Source organism: Odocoileus virginianus, chromosome 24, assembly GCF_023699985.2.
Source record: "Odocoileus virginianus isolate 20LAN1187 ecotype Illinois chromosome 24, Ovbor_1.2, whole genome shotgun sequence".
Classification (NCBI taxonomy): Eukaryota; Metazoa; Chordata; class Mammalia; order Artiodactyla; family Cervidae; genus Odocoileus; species Odocoileus virginianus.
In genome coordinates, this window is record NC_069697.1 from 6776787 (window position 1) to 6804369 (window position 27583).

Below are 27583 nucleotides of genomic sequence, written 5' to 3' on the forward strand. Positions count from 1 at the left end.
TAACATTTTCAAGTTTCTGTGACTAAATCTGTGACTGCCTGTTGTGGCAACAAATTCAGGGGTAAGTTTTACATAATGCTTCCTTAGTTTTCTTTGTTGACTAAAAACAAGCTGAAATAAATGTCCTCAATTACAGATATTTACCCATCTGTATTTTTCTGCATCCTCTGCTTATTGAAGACACAATCTTAATTTTCATTCATTATTTTATAACAGCAAGTAGTGTGGAGCCTGGAATTTAGAAGGTGTTCAATAAATTAAGAATGGAATAGAAGAACAGAGGAGGCATTTTAAGCTTTGATTCGGAAGTTGAAAGTATCCTTAAATCTCATGGTATGTGAAGTTGTGGTGGAATAAATGCAAGAAATCTAAATACTGTTTGGAAATAAAACACACACCACTGAAGTATAAAGGTTTGCAGAACACGGGAAGAGCTGTAGGCACAAGACACCATAAGCTTTCTGTGTCAGTTTGGAAAAAACACAGGGACTCTGGGGACTTAGAGAAACGAAACAGAATACAGTGGCACATTAAACCGGAAAACAGACAAACTTCTTCTTTCCCAATGAATGTTATTTCGTACCCCAGACCATCCTTCCTTTCACATTAGAAGGTATGTAGATGGCATATTCAAACGGTTGTTGTTTACCAACATGTCTTAAAAGATCATCTTATTACTATTTATATTTTTAAAGATAGACTGTAAAGTGCCAATCTGAATACCATTGGAGGATGAGACTCTCATCCTGTGTCCATCTATCTGAGTTTACCTGAAAGCACTGTGAAGCTGACTACTCATAAAGACTGGGCCAGGTGGGACTTTTCTTCCAACATGCAGTTATGAAGTCGGCTTGCTCTTTATCCCAAAAGCAGTCTAGAAAATACAAATTTCAAATGCCCGAGGTGTAATGTTATGTACAGTGTGTTAAGTTATGGGCTGTTTATTTTTTAAGAGTAGTTTTGTTTAGTTTTCATTTTTGCTCTTCTGGGTCTTTGCTGCTGCACGGGCTTTTCTCTGTGGACAGCAGGGCCTGTTCTCTAGTTGCGGTGTGTGGACATCCATGGACAGGGCTTCTCTTGTTGCCAAACCCGGGTTCTGGGGTGTGTGGGCATCAGTAGTGGCAGGATGTAGGCGCAGTAGTTGCGACTCTGGTCTCTAGGGCACAGGCTCAGTAGTTGTGGCATATGGGCTTAGTTGCTCTGTGACATGTAGCATCTTCCCAGATCACAGGTAGAACCTGTGTCTCCTGCACTGACAGGCTGATTCTTCTTTACCACTGAGCCACCAGGGAAGCCCTGGCTTGTTTATATTTATCTAAAAATGATTCAATGGAAGTAATGACACAACTTTTTAATGAGAAGAATATAATTCCCCAAATCAAAAGCTATACGTGATAAATTAGTAACAATAACTGAGATGATTACAGATTACACACATATTTAAACTTGGAGGATGACGTTAACCCTGTCATATCATTATGGACATCATAGATCATTTGATCTTTTAAGGTCATAATTATAATACTTTGTAACTACACAATTATAAATATGTTCTATTATAGTTATTATTGGAAAAAACTCTCAAGAATATGATGAAGAATAAAATTTGTGTTTTCTTAATTGCCAGATTATAAATCAGAATCATACAACTTCTATTTATATTGTCTTACATGTGAAAGATATTTTAAAATATTTCTTTATATGATAGATATAATTGCTATTCTTCCCAGTTGGCACTGGTGGTAAAGAACCAGCCTTCCAATGCAGGAGATGTAGAAGACACTGGTTTGATCCCTGCATCAGGAAGATCCCCTGGAGGAGGGCATGGCAACCCGCTCCAGGATTCTTGCCTAGAGAATCCCATGCAGAGAGGGAGCCTGGCAGGCTATGGTCCATAGGGTCACAAAGAGTCAGACATAACTGAAGTGACTTAGAATGCATGCACACACATACTATGTGTTTACTCTATTCATACAAAAGTTCCAGAGGACTTTGCAAGTTAGGTAGGCTCCACAAAAAGGAATTCCAATTGCTAAAAGTTACTTCTGTACACTTCCTCAATCAACTCAAACTTAAGGGTTAAAGAAAGTGTATGTTACTAAAGAAAGGGTACATTACATATGTAAAATAGATAGCCAATGGGAATTTGCTCTATGGCTCAGGAAACCCAAACAGGGGCTCTGTCTCAACTTAGAGGGGTGGGAAGGGTAGGGAGGTGGGAGGGAGGTTCAGGAGGGAGGGGATATGTGTATATCTAGCCATCCTGTTCAGCAAAAGAGTCCAAAATGCAGTACTTGGATGCAATCTCAAAAACGACAGAATGATCTCTGTTCGTTTCCAAGGCAAACCATTCAATAGCACGGTAATCCAAGCCTATGCCCCAACCAGTAACACTCAAGAAGCTGAAGTTGAATGGTTCTGTGAAGACCTACAAGACCTTCTAGAACTAACACCCAAAAAGGATGTCCTTTTCATTATAGGGGACTGGAACGCAAAAGTACGAAGTCAAGATACACCTGGAATAACAGGCAAATTTGGCCATGGAGTACAGAATGAAGCAGGGCAAAGGTTAATAGAGTTTTGCCAAGAGAACGCACTGGTCATAGCAAACACCCTCTTCCAACAACACAAGAGAAGACTCTACACATGGATATCACCACATGGTCAACACCAAAATCAGATTGATTATATTCTTTGCAACCAAAGATGGAGAAGCTCTATACAGTCAGCAAAAACAAGACCGGGAGCTGACTGTGGCTCAGATCATGAACTCCTTATTGCCAAATTCAGACTTAAACTGATGAAGGTAGGGAAAACCGCTTGACCATTCAGGTATGACCTAAATCAAATCCTTTATGACTATACAGTGGAAGTGAGAAATAGATTTAAGGACTAGATCCGATAGACAGAGTGCCTGATGAACTATGGATGGAGGTTCGTGACATTGTACAGGAGACTGGGATCAAGAACATCCCCATGGAAAAGAAATGCAAAAAGGCAAAATGGTTGTCTGAGGAGACGTTACAAATAGCTGAGAAAAAAAGAGAAGTGAAAGCAAAGGACAAAAGGAAAGATATTCCCATTTGAATGCAGAGTTCCAAAGAATAGCAAGGAGAAATAAGAGAGGCTTCCTCAGTGACCAATGCAAAGAAATAGAGGAAAACAACAGAATGGGAAAGACTAGAAATCTCTTCAAGAAAATTAGAGATGCCAAGGGAACATTTCAGGCAGAGATGGGTTCAGTAAAGGACAGAAATGGTATGGACCTAACAGAAGCAGAAGATGTTAAGAAGAGGTGGCAAGAACGCACAGAACTGTACAAAAAGATCTTCATGAGCCAGGTAATCACAATGGTGTGATCACTCACCTACAGCCAGACATCCTGGAATGTGAAGTCAAGTGGTCCTTAGAAAGCATCACTACAAACAAAGCTAGTGGATATGATGGAAGTCCAGTTGAGCTATTTCAAATCCTGAAAAATGATGCTATGAAAGTACTGCACTCAATATGCCAGCAAATTTGGAATACTCAGCAGTGGCCACAGGACTGGAAAAGGTCAGTTTTCATTCCAATCCCTAAGAAAGGCAATCCCAAAGAATGCTCAAACTACCACACAGTTGCACTCATCTCACACGCTAGTAAAGTAATGCTCAAAATTCTCCAAAGCAGGCTTCAGCAATACGTGAACCGTGAACTTCCAGATGTTCAAGCTGGTTTTAGAAAAGGCAGAGGAACCAGAGATCAAATTGCCAATATCCACTGGATCATCAAAAAAGCAAGAGAGTTCCAGAAAAACATCTATTTCTGTTTTATTGACTATGCCAAAGCCTTCGACTGTGTGGATCACAATAAACTGTAGAAAATTCTGAAAGAGATGGGAATACCAGACCACCTGACCTGCCTCTTGAGAAACCTGTATGCAGGTCAGGAAGCAACAGTTAGAACTGGACATGGAACAACAGACTGGTTCCAAATAGGAAAAGGAGTACATCAAGGCTGTATATTGTTACCCTGCTTATTTAACTTATATGCAGAGTACATCATGAGAAACGCTGGGCTGGAAGAAGCACAAGCTGGAATTAAGATTGCTGGGAGAAATATCAATAACCTCAGATATGCAGATGACACCACCCTTACGGAAGAAAGTGAAGAGGAACTAAAAAGCCTCTTGATGAAAGTGAAAGAAGAGAGTGAAAAAGTTGGCTTAAAGCTTAACATTCAGAAAACTAAGACCATGGCATCTGGTCCCATCACCTCATGGGAAATAGATGGGGAGACAGTGGAAACAGTGTTAGACTTTATTTTTTTGGACTCCAGAATCACTGCAGATGGTGACTGCAACCATGAAATTAAAAGATGCTTACTCCTTAGAAGGAAAGTTATGACCAACCTAGATAGCATATTAAAAAGCAGAGACATTACTTTGCCAACCAAGATCCGTCTAGCAAGGCTATGGTTTTTCCAGTGGTCATGTATGGATGTGAGAGTTGGACTGTGAAGAAAGCTGAGCACTGAAAAATTGATGCCTTTGAATGGTGGTGTTGGAGAAGACTGTTGAGAGTCCCTTAGACTGCAAGGAGATCCAACCAGTCCATCCTAAAGGAGATCAGTCCTGGGTGTTCATTGGAAGGACTGATGCTGAAGATGGAACTCCAGTACTTTGGCCACCTGATGTGAAGAGTTGACTCATTGGGAAAGACCCTGATGCTGGGACGGATTGGGGGCAGGAGGAGAAGGGGACAACAGAGGATGAGATGGCTGGATGGCATCACCAACTCGATGGGCATGAGTTTGAGTAAACTCTGGGAGTTTGTGATGGATAGGGAGGCCTGGCGTGCTGCGATTCATGGGGTCTCAAAGAGTCAGACACGACAAGCGAATGTACTGAACTGATCTGATGGCTGATTCATGTTGAGGTTTGACAGAAAACAACAAAATCCTGTAAAGCAATTATCCTTCAATAAATAAAGAAAGAAAGTGTAAGGGTAAAAGGGAGAAAGAATATGAACATATATGTTTATAAACACAGTGGAAGGGTTCCTGGAGTTATTCTTTCACCACTCCACTGAAAGAACCCTGACTCCAAAGTGGGCACAGATGGGGAGAGTTCTGTTTGTGGTTCCCTTAGTCTCCTTTCCACTTATCCTTTATAGAGTGAGACACACAAGGATTCTAGCACTGGAGATATGTTTCTTTCATATATTTTGGGATAAAGTGGAGAAATTGCAGTGTGTTGTAATGAGACCACCTAGGGAGGAAGTGCTGATAAAGAAAGGAAAATCAGTGGAAACACTTTGGTTTAGGGATGTCAAAATCTGCCTCTTTTACCTTACATGTATTCTTACTGGACTTAACCCAGAGTTTCATGTGTTAACATTTGAATTTTAATGTGTTAACATTAACTTACTTACCACATTTTATTTTTCAGGGTTTTTGTCTAAAAGACAAGCAGAGATTTGTTTATTATAATATTTTAGAGAATTAAATCTACCTATCTTATATAACCTATTGTTAATGTAACCTATGGTATTTGTACATGTTACAAAATTCATTGTATATGTAATCAGAAACTCTGTTTAAACAGATCACATGCCAATGAAAAGCATAGATAAGTAGAATAAATAATATCAAATTTGATAAGAGAAGTGCTATAATGAGTATAAATATTTGAATTGGATACACACAGTACACACAGGAGGGTTATTTAAGAGCCTCGGGTATTTGAAAAGTTTTTTGAGAAGGAACTGAAGCTATAAAGCAGCCTGAGGGAAGTGTACATAAAAATATAAACTTTTAAAATACTTTTTGTACATGTAAAATTTTATATCTAAATGTACATATAAAAATACAGTAAGGAATGCATGAATTTATGAAATTGAGAGAAGACTTGAAAAAAGTACAAGATAGGTCCACATGATTACAGGTAGGAAAGCCATGGGAAACTAGGTTAAAACAGTAAGAATAGACTTGGAAGAGTCTTTGTACTATGCGGAGTTCTTGGTAGCATATTCTGGCTCTTTGGAGGATCTATTGGCTCAGACCAGAGGAAGGGATGACCATTAGGAGACAGCAGTACTAGTCTGCTAGGAAGTAGTGAGATCATTTAAGATAGTGGCAATGGGAACGAAGAGGTGCCAATGGAGGGAATATAGAGCAAATTGAGCTTATTGACCAGTTGGATTTAGGTTGTGCCAAATAGAGAAATCTAGGTTTTACCTTGGGCGCGTGCTTCCATGACAGCACTCAGGATGGCCATTATGATCATACATGCTGTGTACTATTCAAGGATCACAGCTGAATGACCATGGAGCTGAGCTCCAGATCATATTCCGCTTTCAAAGCCACGCTCTCTGTAAAAGGTACTTACTCCATAGGCTATTGGCAGCCCTAGAAGCAACCCAGATGAAATATAGAAAATGCAGTTTATTTGGTTTAAACACTACTGAAAAAAATCCGTTTGCTGATTCTAGCATTTTAACTCACATCAGCCTGACAAGAGTCTTCCATATATCTGTTGTATGCCTGAAGCTAAGACAAGACAGTATGAAATCCACTGCGTGGAAAACAGAAATATACTTCTCGTAATCAATCCCATGACTCAGTACCACACTGGATACACCCCAACCAATTATCTCACTTCCTCCAAGATTATAGAATAACACCTAGTTCTCCTTTCTTGAGAGGACCAAAGAATACCATTATAACCTGCATTCCAAACCAACTGGAAAGGAGATGCTTTTATCCGAATCTTTACATCATTCTGTCAGACCCTTCTGTTTGCTCTCACCAATCCGAAGAAATTGATTTCTGCTTGAGTGATATAAATGCTCTCTGTTTGAGGCAAGAGACTGACCCATTTCTCAAAATATTTTTTTGTTACTGAGCATTGCATTTTGTTTTTCCTCCTGCTTATGTTCAGAGCCTTTTCAACCCCTGTAAATCCTCTAGCTCTCGACTATGCCAGGACTCCATGACCTCTCTCTTGCTTGTTTCTGTTCTGCCCTGCCTCTTTCTTTTTGGGTGCACCCTGACTCCGCTTTGCCTGTCTGAGGTGAGAGATGTTCTTTTTACCAACCACTGCCTCATCTTTGAAAGTGTCACCTTTTCTGAATGATCTGTTCATGTTGGGTGTGACACAAGATGAATCTGGTCAGATATTATGATCCAGGTTTAGCAATAGACATCTATGGATGAAATCTTCCTCTGTAAGAAAACAGAAATCAAGCAGAATTTTCTAAGCCATGCTCAGAGACACAGAGACTGGGGTGTGGAAAGTGAGAGAGTCGTTTGGAAGCAGCTGGCAACATTTCAGATGCAGATGGTTCAGGCAAAGCATCAGCCATGCATTGGTACCTGGGACGTCTCAGGAGACTCAGACACCTGGCCAGGTTCATGTCATCACTTCATTCTTGCTTTTAAGGTTCAATCCTTTCCCTGTGAAGGCAATTCAAGTGTCATTCTTGCATTTTTTTTTCCTCTTCTATATCCTTACATGTGATACAAGGAAACAGCAGTTGACTGTTTGTGATGGGAAATATAAATGGCCATTTTGAAAGTGTGCCAGCCAGGATCTGCCGCAAGTTTTCATTGTTACTGCTGCCATCTGTGGTTCTTCATTGCTGGGATGTGAATTTCCTGGCAGACATCTCTCTAATTCTGAACTATCTTTGACTTCCTCCTGGAGATATTCACTCTCTGGAGTAGCTTGTGAGGGTATGTTCTTTATCAAGGCAGCTTTGAGAATGTTTTAAAATAGAAGAATCTGGAATGTTTTTATATGACCTATTTTATATTATTTCAAAGCAAAAATATTTCTTCATTGTTAATAATATTTCTCTCTTAAAATACAAATACTTTATTGAGATCTTGTTACTTTAATGTATGCCATTTCAAGTAAGATAACACAGAACAGATTTCCATCTTCACCCTTGTTTTGTGGATAGATCTGTAGATAAGTTGTCGGGTTTTATTTAAGTTCTTTTATTTCTACATAACGTTTCTCTTCACTCAACCTTGAGATTATAGTATTTTGAGGACTTCTATTCTCCTGAAAGATAGAGCTAACGCCAAAAATATTTCGAGTGGGAAAGGAGGTTTTTGAGAGAGCAGACAACTTGCTGAAGATTGCTGCCCTGTGGCTAGTTGCTCAGTTGTGTCCAACTCTTTGCCACCCCATGGACTGTAGCCCACCAGGCTCCTCTATCCATGAGAATTCTCCAGGCAAGAATACTGGAGTGGGTTGTGATGCCGTCCTCCAGGGGATCTTCCCAACCCAGGGATCGAACTGAGGTCTCCCTCATTGCAGGCAGATTTTTTACTGGCTGAGCCACCAGGGAAGCTCAGGAATACTGGAGAGGGTGGTCTGTCCCTTCTCCAGGGGATCTCCCGGACCCAGGAATTCATCCAGGAGTCCAACCGGGGTCTCCTGCATTTGAGGCAAGCTTTTACCAGCTGAGCTACAAGGGAAGCTCTTAGCTGAGGATTAGTGACTGTGATTGCTACTTATTAAGTAAAATGCCTATAACTAAATGTTCAGATATCAAAAAAAGTCTGAATTCTCAAAAGTGAAAATTGCACATTTTCTACATTAGAGCAAAAGTTTTATCTTTATAATATTGTATTGATTTCTGTAATCTCAGTACCTGCAATAATGATATCATTCAGTTAACTTGTCATGCACTAACTGAATAAAGCTATGAAAGTGAAAGTCACTCAGTCGTGTCCGACTCTTTGCAACCCCATGGACTATACAGTCTATGGAATTCTCCAGGCCAGAATACTGGAGTGGGTAGCCTTTCCCTCCTCCAGGGGATCTTCCCAACCCAGGAATGGAACCCAGGTCTCCTGCATTGCAGGCAGATTCTTTACCAGCTGAGCCACAAGGGAAGCCCTTGTGGCTATAAATGACAATAATTTTTAGAAGAACAGCTAATTAGTGTAATTTTGAGAAAGTTTTTTTAAAGACTTTGATTCTTAGTTGTATATATATAGACATATATATATATATATATATATATATATATATTTTGAAGTTGTAGTCTTCACTGTGTAAAAAAAACCACAACTCTGTACCTCACTATACTAGAACAGCATGTGTTACTGCAAAAATCAACAGATAAGTCAGTGGAACATATCTGATACCATATGCATTAAGACTCAATAAGTGAACTATAATAATAAATAGAAAGGAATAGTTATCAATAAATGATGTATATGAAATTCACTGGCTGTTTAAAAAAAAAAAAAACTAGTTTCTCACTTTACCATAACAATAGTATATAAAAAGAAAGAGGCAGACAAATCAAATTATACATGCAAAATTTTCTGGGAGACATTAGAGAAAAGATCAAAGATGGATTTTTTTCAATTCTATACATTAAAATGTAATAAATAAAAGTTGAAAACCATGAACTAGATAGAGAAAATATTTGAAACATTTTTAATATAGAAAAACATTATTAGATTTTTTCTTATTGTTGTTTAAACTCTGTTGGAAAAAGTTAACAAAAACATAGACAATTTATGGTTATAAAATTAGCTAATAAACCTATAGAAAATGTAATCCCACTTACAATTTGATCAATTTAGACTACATTAAGCAACTATTTCACATCCCAAAACTTTTGAATTACTTAAGGAAACCACGTACCTGAAAGTATCCAGAGTTTTGTAAGATTGGCACTCTTATGGCTGGCAGGAGCATAAAATGATGTCTTTCTCACATATTATGCTGCATCTTCAGTGCTTGAAATGTTTGTATTTTGTGAATCACTAATTCTCTTTCTAGGACTTTATCCTAAGAAAATAACTGTAAATATAACCTAAATACTTACATACAAATATTCATTGAAGTGTTATTTACAATAGTAAAAAAAATTATAAAGTATTTCATATATCCTAAAAATGGAAATGGTAAAATATATAATAGTTGATATAATTATATCAAATAAAATTTGAAGATATTAAAAATCATCATAAAGTAATACAAATGAAGAAGGTACAATCAGACATGCCATCAGGTATAATCAGCAATGTCTCAACGAAGTCAGTTTACATATGTATATATTACACATCCAGAAAATGACTTGACAGAAATCACAAAATGTTGGTGGAGACTTCTAGTGGGATTACAGATAAATTAAAAGCTTTGTCTCTTTTATATATTTCTGGACTTCCGAGTTTGTAACAATGAGTACATACTGGTTTTTTAATTCACGTAAGATAAAAAGAGATACCAAGTGGATCTTAACCCCAAGTTACCTTTCATATGAGTTATATGTTATATTCTCAGCTTATCACTAATCAGTTCAGTTCAGTTCAGTCGCTCAGTCGTGTCTGACTCTTTGCAACCCCATGAATCGAAGCACGCCAGGCCTCCCTGTCCATCACTAACTCCCAGAGTTTACTCAAACTCATGTCCATTGAGTCAGTGATGCCATCCAGCCATCTCATCCTCTGTCATTCCCTTCTCCTCCTGCCCTTAATCCCTGCCAGCACCAGGGTCTTTTCCAATGAGTTAACTCTTCACATGAGGTGGCCAAAGTACTGGAGTTTCAGCTTCAGCATCAGTCCTTCCAATGAACACCCAGGACTGATCTCCTTCATGATGGACTGGTTGGATCTCCTTGCAGTCCAAGGGACTCTCAAGAGTCTTCTCCAACACCACCATTCAAAAGCATCAATTTTTTGGCGCTCAGCTTTCTTCACAGTCCAACTCTCACATCCATACATGACCACTGGAAAAACCATAGCCTTGACCAGATGGACCTTAGTTGGCAAAGTAATGTCTCTCCTTTTTAATATCAGGAAACCTTTAAAGAAGCTTCTACACTTTTCATCTATGTAGCAGAATCATTAAAGAAGGCTTTGAAATAAACTAGCAAAACCATAATAAGCACTGTCCCAGTGATGTATTTCAGCAAAATAATTTTAATAAGATTATTTTATCTCTTATGGTATCAGCCTGTATAATAATAAAAACAAAAATAGATGTTTCTTATCTGCCTCAGATACCATTAATTCTTAAAATCTGCCTGATTACATAGATTCATTTCAAGCTAACATCATTCATCACATTTAATCAAATCTACCTAGGGCTTTCTTTCATAAAGAATAAGAGCTTTTTCTTTTTTGTTTATCTTATCCTATCTGATGCCATAATAGAATAACTGTAAATATTCATTATTTGTTTTCTAGAAAAAAGAAAGGGGAATGCAAAGGTCAGTGAAAAGAGTTTATTGATGCTCTCCTTATCCAAAACCCCCACAGAACAATGGTAGTCTCTATAAGTATTTCATGGATAAATATATAGCATGTTGTACATACTAAAAATAGTGAAAATGGAGAAATTTTAACTTCATGTTTATGTGAATTGCCAGTTTTGCCAAGAGTTATGCACTTAAACTGTGATGTTAAACTCATATGTTTCCCTTGATATATACAAATAATGGTACTAAGTGCAAACAAAATTTAAGATGAAATTATGCTTTGTGTTCTGTTGATGGATTCTTTACTTTTCCAAAAACCCATTCATGCCTCTATTGCCAGTATAAACTCTACAAGAGATCTAGTCTTTTTTTTTCTTCTCTCACTTACCACATTCCAACTAAAGGAAAACTTGTTTTCTGTATATCTCACTCACTAGATACTTCTGACACCAAATGTTTGGTGTTTTCTTTTTCCCCACACCAACCAATTCTTTAACACCAACTCTGTATCCTGTGTTCAATTCAGCTCAGGTCTGGCCCTATCTACCTGGAATTTGCATCTGATGCCACAAAGCTGAAGGCTCAGTCCCAGAAAACTGCTCCCACTTCAGAGGCCAATTGCAAGCCCAGGCCTCCTGTTTCTGACTGACCAGCTATAAACTGGAGGTTCCTATGACCCTCTTCAGGTTCTATAATTTGCTATAATGACTCACAGAACTCAGGGAAACATGTACTTCCATTTTCTGGTTTATTGTAAAGGATATGACAAAGGATATAGGTGAATAACCAACTGAAGAGCTGCTTAGAGTAAGGTAGAGAGGGACATGGAATAGCCAAGCTCTCGGCAACCTACTGTCTCAGCACCTCTGTATGTTCACCTGGAAGCCCTCTGAACCTCAGCATTTATGGATTTTTATGGAGGCTTTGTTATGTAGGCATGATACATTAACCTCAGTCTTCAGTCCCTCTCCCTCCCAAAGACTGGAGGTGTGAGATAAATCAGGAAATGATCTAGTCTCACATAGTCACAAACTAAGGCCTTAATCTGTGATACATTCACTCTAATACATAAGTGCAAGGAATTTGGAATTGTGGCTTTAAAGAAAAAGACCAATGGACCATACAGGAGCCAGCCAAGAGTTGTCTTATTAGAACAAAAGATGCTCCTGTCACCCAGAAGATTCCAGGGAATTGCAGGGCTCTGCATTAGAAACTGGAGCCCAAGACCAACTATTAGAACAAAAGGTGATCCTGCCATACCTATCACCTAAAAAAGTTACAAAACTCTTAGGAGCTCTGTATAAGGAACTGGGGATAGAAACCAAATATGTATTGCTTGCTATGTCACACCAGCCACCAGCAAATCCTGTCATTTCTACCTCCAAATATATCTTGAAACTGCCTTCCTTTTGTAAAATCTTACTTATTTATCTGCCCTGAGTCTTTGTTTGCAGCATGTGGGTTCTAGTTCCCTGACCAGTTATCAAACCCAGGTTCCCTGCATTGGAAGCACGAAGCCTTAGCCACTGGAACACCATGGAACCCCCAAACAGCCTCCTTTTAATTTACTTCTAACCCCCTCATCAAAAACTGACAGATATTATAATAACCTCTTTACTGAGCTTCCCAATACCTATTCCTCCTTACTTCTAATATACTCATAACACTGAAGTATTATTTTTAAACCTTAGATCTGCTTATGTCATTTCATGGCTTGGAACTATTTGATGAATTTCTTTCATACTTCCAAGGAGCTCTAATGTCTTAACATTGTCTAGAAGATCGTTCAGGAGCTGGCCCCGCCTACTTCCCAGTCTCAGAACTGACACTTGCCCCTTGCTTGGGGCTGCATGCTCCTGCATCCCCTTGACTTTGCTGCTTCTGGGTCTTTACACTCGCTGTCTCCTCTCCCTGTTGTTGTCTTCACCCGTTTCACAGACGGCTTTCCTTTACCCTTCGCTCATCTACTTAATGACTGTCTCCAGCTGCCTCCTCAAAGAGGCCCTTCTTTATTCACCTGATGTAATAAGTCCTTCTGATTGGTTTTTCTCTCATATAATCACATTGATTCTTTTTAACCACCGTCCTTAATGATGTGCCCATTTAAGTGTTAGAATAAGTAAATGAATCATAGATTAAGGTTGTAGTATATGACTGTAAGACTAGATGATTTATTGTGTCATTTGAAAAACATGCACAACTTAAGCATTGAAATTATTGTCGTGGTCCGGGCATGGGTTGGAAAAGAATTTCCAGACATGAGACAGAATGAGAGGGAAATAAAGCTTAGTAGAGTGGGAGATGCTTTTAGGATAGGGGTCTTGCGGGTCATTTGCTGATTGGATGAGGTGCATATACTGAGTGGGGGAAGGGTGAGGCAAATACCTTCTCCCTATGGGGTAGGAGAGGAGCAGGTTATACTGCTCAGGAGGACCTGAAATCCGTTAATAGTTACAACATGGGGGAGGGAAGGATGATAAGGGTCTGGTTTTTCTGTTCCTGCGTTCCAAGACCCTCCTTGGTTTTATCTGCTCTTTCATCCTTGGGTCACCACAATTATGTTTTATTTATGGAAGAAACCAAGGACTTCAGTCTGGGACACAGACACTCTGGTAACTTTGAGAGACTATTCCAAAGAAGTAAGGGAGGAGCCAGGATATACACGAGTTTCTGCAGCAAACAGGTAGTCAGAACATCAAAATATTACTGTTACTAAAGGCAAATCAGACATCTCAAGTGACTCAATGCAGTGCTTTTCTGTGTGCAAGAAGCTGCAAAATGCTGAGCTCTTTGAAAGCATTCTTCGATGTGTATCTCAGCTACTTGGGATCCATATCCTGCGTTTCCCTCCGGAGTCACCTCAGGGTACAGTGCCGGGGAGTGGCTGAGGTGGCTGAGGGCTTGAAGGAAGGCATGCTGTTTCTCTCCAGAGTTCCCCCAGGGCCCACTGTAGGGGCTGGATGATTGCAGCATTCTTTGTTTACTGCTATGGGCAGGCAACATTTTTTCACTCACAACTGATTTATCCCACAAACATTAAGAACCTATCATGGGCCAGATGCCAGCCTGAATACCGAAACTACGAGAAAAGCCACTCTCTTTGCCCTCAACCACAGTCCTGTAGCTGTTCCTACATTGCAAGCAGATAAATTACAGGACAGTAGAAGCACACTGGTAGTACGTACAGACAGGGAAGAGTTAATGTGTCCTTGGAAATCCTAGAAGGGTTCATAGAGGAAACGACATTTCAGCTGGATTATAAACCAGTTGCTTATACTCCACTGCAGAGTTAATGAGCAGTGGAAGGACAGAATACCTTTGAAAGTAGGACATTTTTTTAAAAAAACTAAATGAAGGCCATGTTCATTTTATAGGTTGAAAGGACTAGTTTTAACATAAAATTGTGTTTAGTATATTGATGTTATTATATACTTAGGTTTCTCCAATTATAAAATCTTTTTTTAATGTCTCATGCTTTTTTTCTTGGTGATAAGGTATTTTTCCAGGGAAATGCTGAATGAATCGTTATTGAGATACACGCCATTGCTTTCTATCAATGACCCTGAAGTAATGTAGAATTTACACTTCAGCGGTCTTAGTGCTCAAATGTAGCAGGTAGTGGATTGTGCTTGCTGATTAAAAAAAAATGTATGGAATAGGTCTAAGTGGTTTTATGCTCATTTAGTTTTGAGGAAAAGATCATTGACAACATATTAGTACCAAACTGCAAAGCCTCAACAGTTGATTGTCAGTATTTTTAAGATTATTATTGCAAAGATCATTATGTCTAAATATTTTTATGATAACTGTTATCTTTTTATGTGTATTATGTAAAATAACAGTGGAAACGGAAAACAAAGCTATCCCAGAATGTGATAGAGTTTTAAGTGGTACCTTTATTTTCTTTTTTTTTTTTTTCATTTATTTTTATTAGTTGGAGGCTAATTACTTTACAATATTGTAGTGGTTTTTGTCATACATTGACATGAATCAGCCATGGATTTACAAGTATTCCCCATCCCGATCCCCCCTGCCACCTCCCTTAGAAACAAAAAGCCTATCCAGAAGTTTCCACCCAATGGTCTTGCAGATAACTACAGAGACTCCTCTTTTATTTTCATGAAAAAATTACTTGTCTCAAGAAATATATAGTAAAATCCATAGAACTTGTACTTTATCATATATTATTATTTTTCATATATTATACTGTACTATATCATATATTTGTATTTTATCATATATTATATTTAGGTTGGAAGAAAACAGCCTATTTTTCTCAGTATGACTGTCTTATGAGATTTTTAACATTGGACCTCTGCCATACCCATGGAATGTTTCTCTTTTCTTCTATCCTCTACGTTTTTCCTGGTTTTGCCACCTCACTTATAACTAAAAAATCCCCATTTTATAATAGACACTCATGGAATAAATGGGAATCTCCACACTTGTCTGTCTGCAGAGCCTAAATGAAACTAGTGTATTGGACTGTATGTGTGAGATGTCCCCAGATTCAAGCACTGGAGTGAACACTTTATTATGTTATCTATGTTATTTACCAATGACCAACTTTGTTTAAATCATGTATAAACTAATGGATTTGCTTATCATTCAGGTGTGTGTTTAAAAATTACTGACCAACAGCACTAGCATTTTCCCCTGAAATTAGTTTTATATCTGCAAAATTACTTTAACATTTATTTACTTAATATTTCAGAATCATTTAACATAAAAAGCAAAAAACAAACAAACGTTTTAAATATGCCACATATGTTTGCTTCTCAGTGTAAATCCAGGGGTGAACATGAGTGTCAGAGCCACAAGTGCATAGCAAATAAATAAAATAGATCCCCAGCTTCATTAAGTTATTCAGTTCAGTTCAGTCGCTCAGTCGTGTCCAACTCTTTGCAACCCCAAGGACTGCAGCATTCCAGGCCTCCCTGTCATCACCAACTCCCGGAGTTTACTCAAACTCATGTCCGTTGAGTCAGTGATGCCATCCAACCATCTCATCCTCTATCATCCCCTTCTCCTCCTGCCTTCAATATTTCCCAGCATCAGGGTCTTTTCCAATAAGTCAGTTCTTCACATCAGGTGGGCAAAGTATTGGAGTTTCAGCTTCAGTGTCAGTCCTTCCAATAAATATTCAGGACTGATTTCCTTTAGGATGGCTGGTTGGATCTCCTTGCAGTCCAAGGGACTCTCAAGAATCTTCACCAACACACAGTTCAAAAGTATCAATTCTTCAGCTCTCAGCTTTCTTTATAGTCCAACTGTCACATCCATACTTGACTACTGGAAAAACCATAGCTTTGACTAGATAGATCTTTGCTGGCAAAGTAATGTCTCTGCTTTTTAATATGCCGTCTAGGTTGGTCTTTTCTTCCAAGGAACAAGCGTCTTTTTTTTTTCATTTATTTTGATTAGTTGGAGGCTAATTACTTTACAATATTGTAGTGGTTTTTGTCATACATTGACATGAATCAGCCATGGATTTACATGTATTCCCCATCCTGATCCCCCCTCCCACCTCCCTCTCTACCCGATTCCTCTGGGTCTTCCCAGTGCACAAGGAAACATGTATATTATCCAGGGTGAAACAGATCACCAGCAGCCCAGGCTGGATGCATGAACAAGCGTCTTTTAATTTCATGGCTGCAGTCACCATCTGCAGTGATTTTGGAGCCCCCAAAAATAAAGTCTGTCACTGTTTCCACTATTTCCCCATCTACTTGCCATGAAGTGATGGGACCATATGCCATGATCTTACTTTTCTGAATGTTGAGTTTTAAGCCACTTTTTTACTCTCCTCTTTCACTTTCATCAAGAGACTCTTTAGTTCTTCTTCACTTTCTGCCATAAGGGTGGTGTCATCTGCATATCTGAGTTTATTGATTTTTCTCCCAGGAATCTTGATTCCAGCTTGTGCTTCATCCAGTCCAGCATCTCTCATGATACACTCTGCATGTAAGTTAAATAAGCAGAGTGACAATATACAGCCTTGACATACTCCTTTCCTGATGTGGAACCAGTCTTTTGTTCCATGTCCATTTCTAACTGTTGCTTCTTGACCTGCATGCAGATTTCTCAGGAGGCAGGTCAGGTGGTCTGGTATTCCCAACTCTTGAAGAATTTTCCACAGTTTGTTGTGATTCACACAAAGACTTTGGCATTGTCAATAATCTTTAAAAATATAAATATTAAAGACATGCCAAAAGAGTCACTTTCTTCTTAGAATAATTAGTAATCTAGTGTATATCTAAATTGTGATTTACCAACAGGTTAATTGGCTACTTTTTAAAAACTTTACATACCATAATTTTTTTCTATAGTTCAGAATTTTGACATATGCATCAAGTCGTGTAACAGACACCACAGATCTTCCCATACTCCTATCCACTGGCAGTCACTGATTTGCCCTACATATCTGTAGTTTTGCCTTTTCTAGAATGTCACATAAATGGAGTGTATGTGAATGTTCTTAACAGCTTTATTCATAGTATTTTAAAACTGGAAATAACTCAATGTGTAAATGCAAACTGTGTGTGTAAGATACTCAGATTTGTAATTTTTTTTTAACTGTCCTAGTTTGTTGAGAAAAACTTAGCAGAGCAATAGATCTGTAACTTGGAGGAGATAAAGACTTGCTCTTTTATTTAAAAAAATATAGTCAGGAATTCTTAGAACATCTTAATGAAATTAAAAATGAAATGATGAAAATATATTAAGTTTGAGACATACTACTTGGAGCTAATTATTTGAGTAAATTAACATTTCTGTCAGTTAAAAAAGGCTATTTTCTATGGAGTTTTTCAGTTAAGTAAGCGTGCCATAGTAAACAAGATTAATTGCATCCTTACTAGGGCAAATTCTGGTTCTAATAAACCAAAGATGAAAGTCAAAACACAGAACCTTAAGATGAGGAAAATCATGTTTTCATCAGTCAAAAGGTGTTCCTTTAAGATTACTTAGCAAAGAAATATGTTGAACACATTTTTTTCTCAAATTCTACATTTATTATTGGATTTAGTCTAACTTAACATTATAGGATAGAAGCAGTATCCTCAAAAGTGAAACCATTTCATTTATTTAACAAACATCTACTAGTCATCTGTTCAATGGTTGACCACCATGTTATGTGCTGGCATTATGAAGATAAATGTCACAGTCTCTGACGTCAGGTAATCCAGATTATGACCGAGGAGATGGGAAAACACCAAATAGTGGCCTCACAAGAGATATATGCTCTGGTACAGTGATTAACATTTATTTCCTCTGATCACACTGCAGTATTCCTGTCTCGAAGAAATGCTTGAACTCTTCTAATGAGTGGTGGGGGTGCTGTCCTGCCACATATTTACCATTCATCTCTATTAGAACCCTTACCATTTTGTATTATAGTATTCTGTTTACCTGTTTGCCCTCCACAGTACACAGCGAGTTCTTCAAAGGAGAGGAGCTATAATTTATTAATTACTTAATGAATAAGAGCAGATTACTAATAGCTCTTATGGAAGGAGTATACACACGGGTAATACAGGACACAAAAAGGGCCATGTTACCTATAGCTGAGACAGACTTTATAAAGAGGATAAGAAACAACCTGATTAACAGTGAATCCAGGTGAGAGAAGAGAGATATCTACAGAATAGAAGGCTGGAAAGGCTGATCAATTAATCAAGAAAGAAGTTTGAATTAGAGATGTAAATTTGAGTGTCGTCATCATGGATGTGATATTGAAGCTGTGAGAGACTAAGAAATTACCAAAAAAGAATCTCTAAGGTGATTTAAGATTAAGTTCTGAATTTTGAGGAATTCAAAGGAATCCTGAAGAAGAGAAAAGTAAAGGGTTCTGTGGACTGGTGAACTTTATGAAGAGCCTCTAAAGACTCATCATTGGTGTATTTCAAGATACAGGGGGTGAGAAGATGGGAGGCAAGGGAGAGAAGTGCTGACCAAGTTTTAGGGCAAAATTCCTGGGTTCACATCCCAGCTCGATCATTCAAACTATGTGAACCCCTTTATCTATATAATGTCTATCTCTTGGCTTCATTTGGGGATTAGATAATATATATTAAGTATTTTGGAGAAGGAAATGGTAACCCACTCCAGTATTCTTGCCTGCAGAATCCCAGGGATGGAGGAGCCTGGTGGGCTGCCTCTATGGGGTTGCACAGAGTTGGACATGACTGAAGTGATTTAGCAGCAGCAGCAGCATTAAGTATTTAGAAGAGCAGGACACGTAGTAAGCACTCAGTCCATGACTTATTGACCTTTGTGAAAGCAGTTTCAGGAAAGTACTAGGAGGAAGATCTTGGAATCCAGAGAAAGAAGAGAGAAACAAAGCTATATCATTGGAATCTGAAGAAAATCACTTTTGGATTAGGCAGAATTTCTTTTCTTTATTTTTTTTTTAATTTTTTTTTCCATTTATTTTTATTAGTTGGAGGCTAATTACTTTACATCATTGCAGTGGTTTTTGTCATACATTGAAATGAATTAGCCATGGATTTACATGTATTCCCCATCCCGGTCCCCCCTCCCACCTCCCTCTCTGCCCAATCCCTCTGGGTCTTCCCAGTGCACCAGGTCCAAGCACTTGTCTCATGCACCCAACCTGGGCTGGTGATCTGTTTCACCCTAGATAATATACATGTTTCGATGCTGTTCTCTTGAAACATCCCACCCTCGCCTTCTCCCAGAGTCCACAAGTCTGTTCTATACATCTGAGTCTCTTTTTCTGTTTTGCATATAGGGTTATCATTACCATCTTTCTAAATTCCATATATATGTGTTAGTATACTGTAATGGTCTTCATCTTTCTGGCTTACTTCGCTCTGTATAATGGGCTCCAGTTTCATCCATCTCATTAGAACTGATTCAAATGAATTCTTTTTAATGGCTGAGTAATATTCCATAGTGTATATGTACCACAGCTTCCTCATCCATTCGTCTGCTGATGGGCATCTAGGTTGCTTCCATGTCCTGGCTATTATAAACAGTGCTGCGATGAACATTGGGGTGCATGTGTCTCTTTCAGATCTGGTTTCCTCAGTGTCTATGCCCAGAAGTGGGATTGCTGGGTCATATGGCAGTTCTATTTCCAGCTTTTTAAGAAATCTCCACACTGTTTTCCATAGTGGCTGTACTAATTTGCATTCCCACCAACAATGTAAGAGGGTTCCCTTTTCTCCATACCCTCTCCAGCATTTATTGCTTGTAGACTTTTGGATAGCAGCCATCCTGACTGGCGTGTAATGGTACCTCATTGTGGTTTTGATTTGCATTTCTCTGATAATGAGTGATGTTGAGCATCTTTTCATGTGTTTTTTTGCCATCTGTATGCCTTCCTTGGAGAAATGTCTGTTTAGTTCTTTGGCCCATTTTTTGATTGGGTCATTTATTTTTCTGGAGTTGAGCTGGAGGAGTTGCTTGTATATGTTTGAGATTAATCCTTTGTCTGTTGCTTCGTTTGCTATTATTTTCTCCCAATCTGAGGGCTGTCTTTTCACCTTGCTTATAGTTTCCTTTGTTGTGCAAAAGCTTTTAGTTTCATTAGGTCCCATTTGTTTATTTTTGCTTTTGTTTCTAAAATTCTGGGATGTGGGTCATAGAGGATCCTGCTGTGATTTATGTCGAAGAGTGTTTTGCCTATGTTCTCCTCTAGGAGTTTTATAGTTTCTGGTCTTACATTTAGATCTTTAATCCATTTTGAGTTTATTTTTGTGTATGGTGTTAGAAAGTGTTCTAGTTTCATTCCTTTGCAGGTGGTTGACCAGTTTTCCCAGCACCACTTGTTAAAGAGTTTGTCTTTTTTCCATTGTATATCCTTGCCTCCTTTGTCGAAGATAAGGTGACCATAGGTTCGTGGATTTATCTCTGGGCTTTCTATTCTGTTCCATTGATCTATATTTCTGTCTTTGTGCCAGTAACATACTCTCTTGATGACTGTGGCTTTGTAGTATAGTCTGAAGTCAGGCAGATTGATTCCTCCAGTTCCATTCTTCTTTCTCAAGGTTACTTTGGCTATTCGAGGCTTTTTGTATTTCCATACAAATTGTGAAATTATTTGTTCTAGTTCTGTGAAAAATACCGCTGGTAGTTTGATAGGGATTGCATTGAATCTATAGATTGCTTTGGGTAGTATAGCCATTTTGACAATATTGATTCTTCCAATCCATGAACACGGTATATTTCTCCATCTGTTTGTGTCCTCTTTCATTTCTTTCATCAGTGTTTTATAGTTTTCTATGTATAGGTCTTTTGTTTCTTTAGGTAGATATACTCCGAAGTATTTTATTCTTTTTGTTGCAATGGTGAATGGTATTGTTTCCTTAATTTCTCTTTCTGTTTTCTCATTGTTAGTGTATAGGAATGCAAGAGATTTCTGTGTGTTAATTTTATATCCTGCAACTTTACTGTATTCATTGATTAGCTCTAGTAATTTTCTGGTAGAGTCTTTAGGGTTTTCTATGTAGAGGATCATGTCATCTGCAAATGGAGAGAGTTTCACTTCTTCTTTTCCTATCTGGATTCCTTTTACTTCTTTTTTTGCCCTGATTGCTGTGGCCAACACTTCCAAAACTATGTTGAATAGTAGTGGTGAGAGTGGGCACCCTTGTCTTGTTCCTGATTTCAGGGGAAATGCTTTCAATTTTTCACCATTGAGGGTGATGCTTGCTGTGGGTTTGTCATATATAGCTTTTATTATGTTGAGGTATGTTCCTTCTATTCCTGCTTTCTGGAGAGTTTTAATCATAAATGGATGTTGAATTTTGTCAAAGGCTTTTTCTGCATCTATTGAGATAATCATATGGTTTTTATGTTTCAATTTGTTAATGTGGTGTATTACATTGATTGATTTGTGGATATTAAAGAATCCTTGCATTCCTGGGATAAAGCCCACTTGGTCATGGTATATGATTTTTTTAACATGTTGTTGGATTCTGTTTGCTAGAATTTTGTTAAGGATTTTTGCATCTGTGTTCATCAGTGATATTGGCCTGTAGTTTTCTTTTTTTAGTGGCATCTTTGTCTGGTTTTGGAATTAGGGTGATGGTGGCCTCATAGAATGAGTTTGGAAGTTTACCTTCTTCTGCAATTTTCTGGAAGAGTTTGAGTAAGATAGGTGTTAGCTCTTCTCTAAATTTTTGGTAAAATTCAGCTGTGAAGCCTTCTGGTCCTGGGCTTTTGTTTGCTGGAAGATTTCTGATTACAGTTTCGATTTCCTTGCTTGTGATGGGTTTGCTAAGATCTTCTATTTCTTCCTGGTTCAGTTTTGGAAAGTTATACTTCTCTAAGAACTTGTCCATTTATTCCAAGTTTTCCATTTTATTGGCATAGAGCTGCTGGTAGTAGTCTCTTATGATCCTTTGTATTTCAGTGTTGTCTGTTGTGATCGGATTAGGCAGAATTTCTAACTGAGAAATCGAACCTCAGCTGAGAAATCACCTGAGGTCAGGTACCTTGAATCTATATGCAGTCATTATTACATATTATAAAAATATATAATAATATTTTATATTAGTCATTCTCATTAATTGACTTTGTTGTCCTTTTCCAAAATAGTAATAGGGAAAACATGTTTAATTAACAGAGTCAAGACAGGTATGGAAGACCACTCTGGTGGCGAGAACTAATAGAGTACTTCTCACTTTAGCAGTCCTTTTGTTCCAGCATCTTTGGATGCTGCATCATTCAGTAGAGAGATCAGTGACATAAAAAACACAAGAAGGCCATTAAAAGTAGACACCAGGAAGTAGCTATAAAATAGTCTTAAAAACTAGGAATCCGTAGATTTTAGAATGCTGGAAGTATGGAAGATTGTGATCAAAAAATGAGACTGCAGCATTTGAGATCTTGGAGGTAAAGCAGTTTGAGGAGATGGAAAAGTGTAACGTGTTATAAAATGGTTCATATAAATGGTTCATTTGCTTCCCATGCTACCCTGAGAGATGGGGAGCTCAGAATAGCAAGACTATGTGCCTCTAATAAAGGCTTATGTGAAAAACTTTAATTTTAGGAATCCATTGTTCTTTCCATTACACCAAGATAAATTCAGATTGTTCTTGTCTATAATATTTCTTAATTTGATATATTTTTTAATTTTTCTGTTGAGAGATTGAAACTTTATATCTTATTTTGGATTCTCTCATTTATATTATTTTAACCACAAAGCCAGTGTGATCATTTGAGACTTTAAATGGCTTTAAAACACAAGTGATTTTTTTAAATTCCGTAAGAGTTGTTGCATTTAATTTTGAGTTACAAATGCTAGGATTTACATTGGTGAAAGCTGTAGTTAGAAATATTGATTCTATCTTCCTTGCCAGAGAAATAGTTACCTAAAAAGATTCATTTTTTAAAACAGGTAAAATTTCCTTTTTGTTTAATTTTCTTTGAGTACTTAATATATTGTGATAAGTATTTCTTAAAACTCCATTTCATATGAGTATGAAAGATTACCTCTGTAATTTTCTTTCTTTTAATCTCAATAAAACATGAAAATTTATTCAATATTTATGTCAGTCATTGCCATATAGTAGAAATTGCCAAACAGTAGAAATTCAAAGACAACTATCACACAGTTCTGTGCTCAGAAAACTCATGGGCTAATGATCCATTTATACACATTTTTGTAGATTTGTAAAACAGTATGCTACATCCAGTCCTAGAGTCTGTGCATTAGTATTATGACAATGCAGACAGGAAGCTACCTAATTTATCCTGAAGATAGTTGCTTGAATTGCTTTATAAGGCAAGTATGAGGTAGTCAAGTAGGCCAAAGGGTAGCTTGGTCAAAGGCAGAAGTTGCAAACAGTGTGACGGTGATGGGAGCTGAATGCAGCTCTAAGTCAAAGTGCACACAGGCAGGCAGGGGATGGAGAGTTTAAGCTGAAGGGGTAGTCTAGGGCCATATAATCCAGAAAGCCATCTGTCTTTTAAAGGAATCTGATAAGTAGTTGCTTAATTAAATAGCAATTAGTAATTGCTTAATCTAATTAAGTAACTACTTAAATAGATAAGTAGTTGCTCAAGTATGTATATTTAAATTTTATAATTATATGCACTCATTCCTATGAGAATATACTTATTATGCTATGCTAAGTTGCTTCAGTCATGTCCAACTCTTTGCGACCCTATGGACCATAGCCCACCAGGCTCTGCTGTCCATGGGATTCTCCAGGCAAAGATACTGGAGTGGGCTGTCATGCCCTCCTTCAGAGGATCTTCCTGACCCAGGGATCAAACCTATATCTCTTATGTCTCCTGCATTGGCAGGCAGATTCTTTACCACTGACACTACCTGGGAAACCCAGTATATGTGTTATGTAGCATATATAAACTTTAAAAAATATTAGAGGATATATGAAAAAATATTATTTTTAAAATTATGAATTATTGATAGAGGTTCTTAGTTTCAAACTATAGACTCTATCTAACTTAAGGAATGAAGTGACATAAAAAGGCTGTTGGCATAATTGGGGTGATTGGATAATGAAACTCTTTGCAGGCTTTTAGCCAACCATAGATCTAGGGCATCACGTCTTCCTCTACTAGGAACCTCTGAATCCTGGAAGTAGAGACCAGATATCTGCCAGTGTTTATAACAGAAAAATTGAATGACTACTGCTATGTTTGCCAGAAGATTATTTTTCTCATTTGTGACTATGGATGCATGTGTAGGCCCTGTGTTACGTGTCATATCTGTCTATAAGGAAATCTGGAAATGTGAGTTTCTTACATTCTGTCTTGAGAAACTAAGACTCTCAATGAGGAAAATTATCAAAATAACATGTGGGGAAGATAATCAAAAGATTAGAGCAGCCGCAAATGGCAGGTATTTCCTACAGTGGAACAAAATATCCTTTTGCTGTGATTAAAAATATAATTATTATTGGTAATAGTATGATATATAAATGTGTTTGGTCATGTTTTATGCTCTCAATAGTAATATCTCAGCAAAATTCTCACCTAGGGACAACTCATCAATAACAGTATTTTCTATAAATTAAAATTTCAAACTTTCTTCTTGATAATTATACTTCTAGTCAGTTTGCTGTATGATCTCAAGCCATCCCTATTATTTTTAATGTATGGTGTGACTCAGAAAGTACATCTAGCAGAGTAGGAAAAGTTACCAGTTTGCCCTTCCTTTGCGGTTAGCTTGTCCTTTCATTATGCATAGTCTCTCTGTGTGGATTACTTGCAGATGGTTTTTTTAAAGTCACTTGTCTATTTTATGAGACTTCACTTTTGTCTGCATGTGATATATGTATCCAGTTTACACAAATCAGTTAACAGAGTGCAGGTGAGCAGCGATATTTCACAGGAGACTCAGTCAGTAAGTGAGAGCCAAGGTTCACCTCTTTACTCTCTGGAGTTCCCCTTCTCATCGGGTGACCCTGGCCAGCCTGCATGGCTTCTGCATCATCTGACATGTTGATTGAGTGAGGGTTCCCGTGGTAGTCTGCACAAGAATATTGATATGGCCTGTTTTATGTATTCTTCTTTCAACTGAGAACAGATTTATTCAGAATTTCAGATACTTTCCTTATGTCCCAGATGATTACTTTGTGCACCTTGAAGGGCAGGAGCTTTATACTGTGGAACCTACAGCTTTGGTAGAGAGAAGTCTTTGAAGAGGATTAAGTAAGGCAGTGACATGGCTAGATGTGTACTTCTGAACGTTGGCCCAAGTTTACCAGGTGAAGTTCACTGAGAAGGACTGACAGCAGGAAGGCCAGATGAAAGAATATGGTATGTTGTCCAGGTCAGAAATCGTCAAGTATTCAAGAGGAGTGCTATGATAAAATAAGTCTCAATCTTCAAGATTTGGTAAATCCCTGGAAGTAGTTATTGGTAGGAGAAAGAATAAGGAATGATTTTCTGGTTCCTGACTAAGGCACAGTTTGTGTGTGTATGGGTTTCTTTCTACTTTTTAACACAAAGGATGGATTCTTACATGCCATATGACTCCTGATTGCCTTCTTGGGGGGGAAAACAAGCTTATGGGTATAATGTCTTTTTTTCCTGATGCCTTGCAGTATTTGTAGCAATATTTTTTGTTGTTGTTCAGTGGCTTAGTCATGTCCAACTCGTTGCAACCTCATGGATTTTAGCATGCCCAGCTTCCCTGTCCTTCACCATCTCCAGGAGTTTGCTCAAACTCATGTCCATTGAGTCAGTGATGCCATCCAACCACCTGATCCTCTGTCATCCCCTTCTCCCCTTGCCTTCAGTCTTTCTCAGCATCAGGGTCTTTTCCAACGAGTCAACTCTTCACCTCAGGTGGCCAAAGTATTGGAGCTTCAGCTTCAGCATCAGCCCTTTCAATGAATATTTGGGGTTGATTTCCTTAATGATTGACTGGTTTGACTTCCTTGCAGTCCAAGGGACTCTCAAGAGTCTGCTCCAGCACCACAGTTCAAAGGCATCAATTCTTCAGCTCTCAACATTAATTTTACTCATTTTATAAACATTTCTCCTGTATCTGCTCTAGGCACTGACTCTTAGCAAACCTTTGATAAGGTTATTTTCAGGTTTGTGCTCCATTCTGAACAGTATGATTTTCCAGAAATGAAAAGTGAGTCATTTTCATCATAAGGTAAAAAAAAAAGAAGAATATTTTCCCCAATACGTGATACACATTTAGTGGAAATACGGGTGATTGCGTTGTGCATCCTATGCTTAGTCATTGCTGCCTGTCTTTAGCTGGGATGACAGCAGTTCCGTGAGCAGTGGTCTCAGCGACACCCTGGATAACATCAGCACCGATGACCTGAATACCACGTCCTCTGTCAGCTCTTACTCCAACATCACTGTCCCATCCCGAAAGAACACTCAGGTAAGAATTGCCTTTTCTTTTTCCACTGCTTCTGCCAGATTTTTCCCCAAGTTATGTTGCTGCTGCTAAGTCACTCCAGTCGTGTCCGACTCTGTGTGATCCCACAGACGGCAGCCCACCAGGCTCCCCCATCCCTGGGATTCTCCAGGCAAGAACACTGGAGTGGGTTGCCATTTCCTTCTCCAATGTGTGAAAGTGAAAAGTGAAAGTGAAGTCGCTCAGTCCTGTCCAACTCTTAGCGACCCCATGGACCACAGCCTACCAGGCTCCTCCATCCATGGGATTTTCCAGGCAAGAGTACTGGAGTGGGGTGCCATTGCCTTCTCCACAAGTTATGTTACATTGCATTAAAATATAGCACAGCCTCTTAGTCTGAAGTAATTACATAAACTGAGACAGCTTGTGTATGTGTATTTTTTCAATTGATTACAACCTAACCCAGAAAGCCTTCTGTTGCATATCTTTCTTTATAATATTGATATAATTGTTTAGGAATCCAAAAGTGATTTTTTAATTGTCTAATTTTGGATAG

General features: G+C 38.2%; 1 protein-coding gene across 9 annotated transcripts in view; it reads left to right on the forward strand.

Moving 5' to 3' along the window:
- NAV3 (neuron navigator 3) overlaps positions 1–27583 on the forward strand; it is an 889111-nt gene that overhangs the window by 761603 nt on the left and 99925 nt on the right. For all 9 annotated transcript variants that reach the window (XM_070454242.1, XM_070454243.1, XM_070454238.1 and 6 more), the window contains one exon: positions 26919–27051. In XM_070454242.1, the coding sequence (XP_070310343.1) occupies positions 26919–27051 (133 nt within the window). The remainder of the gene's footprint in view (positions 1–26918; positions 27052–27583) is intronic.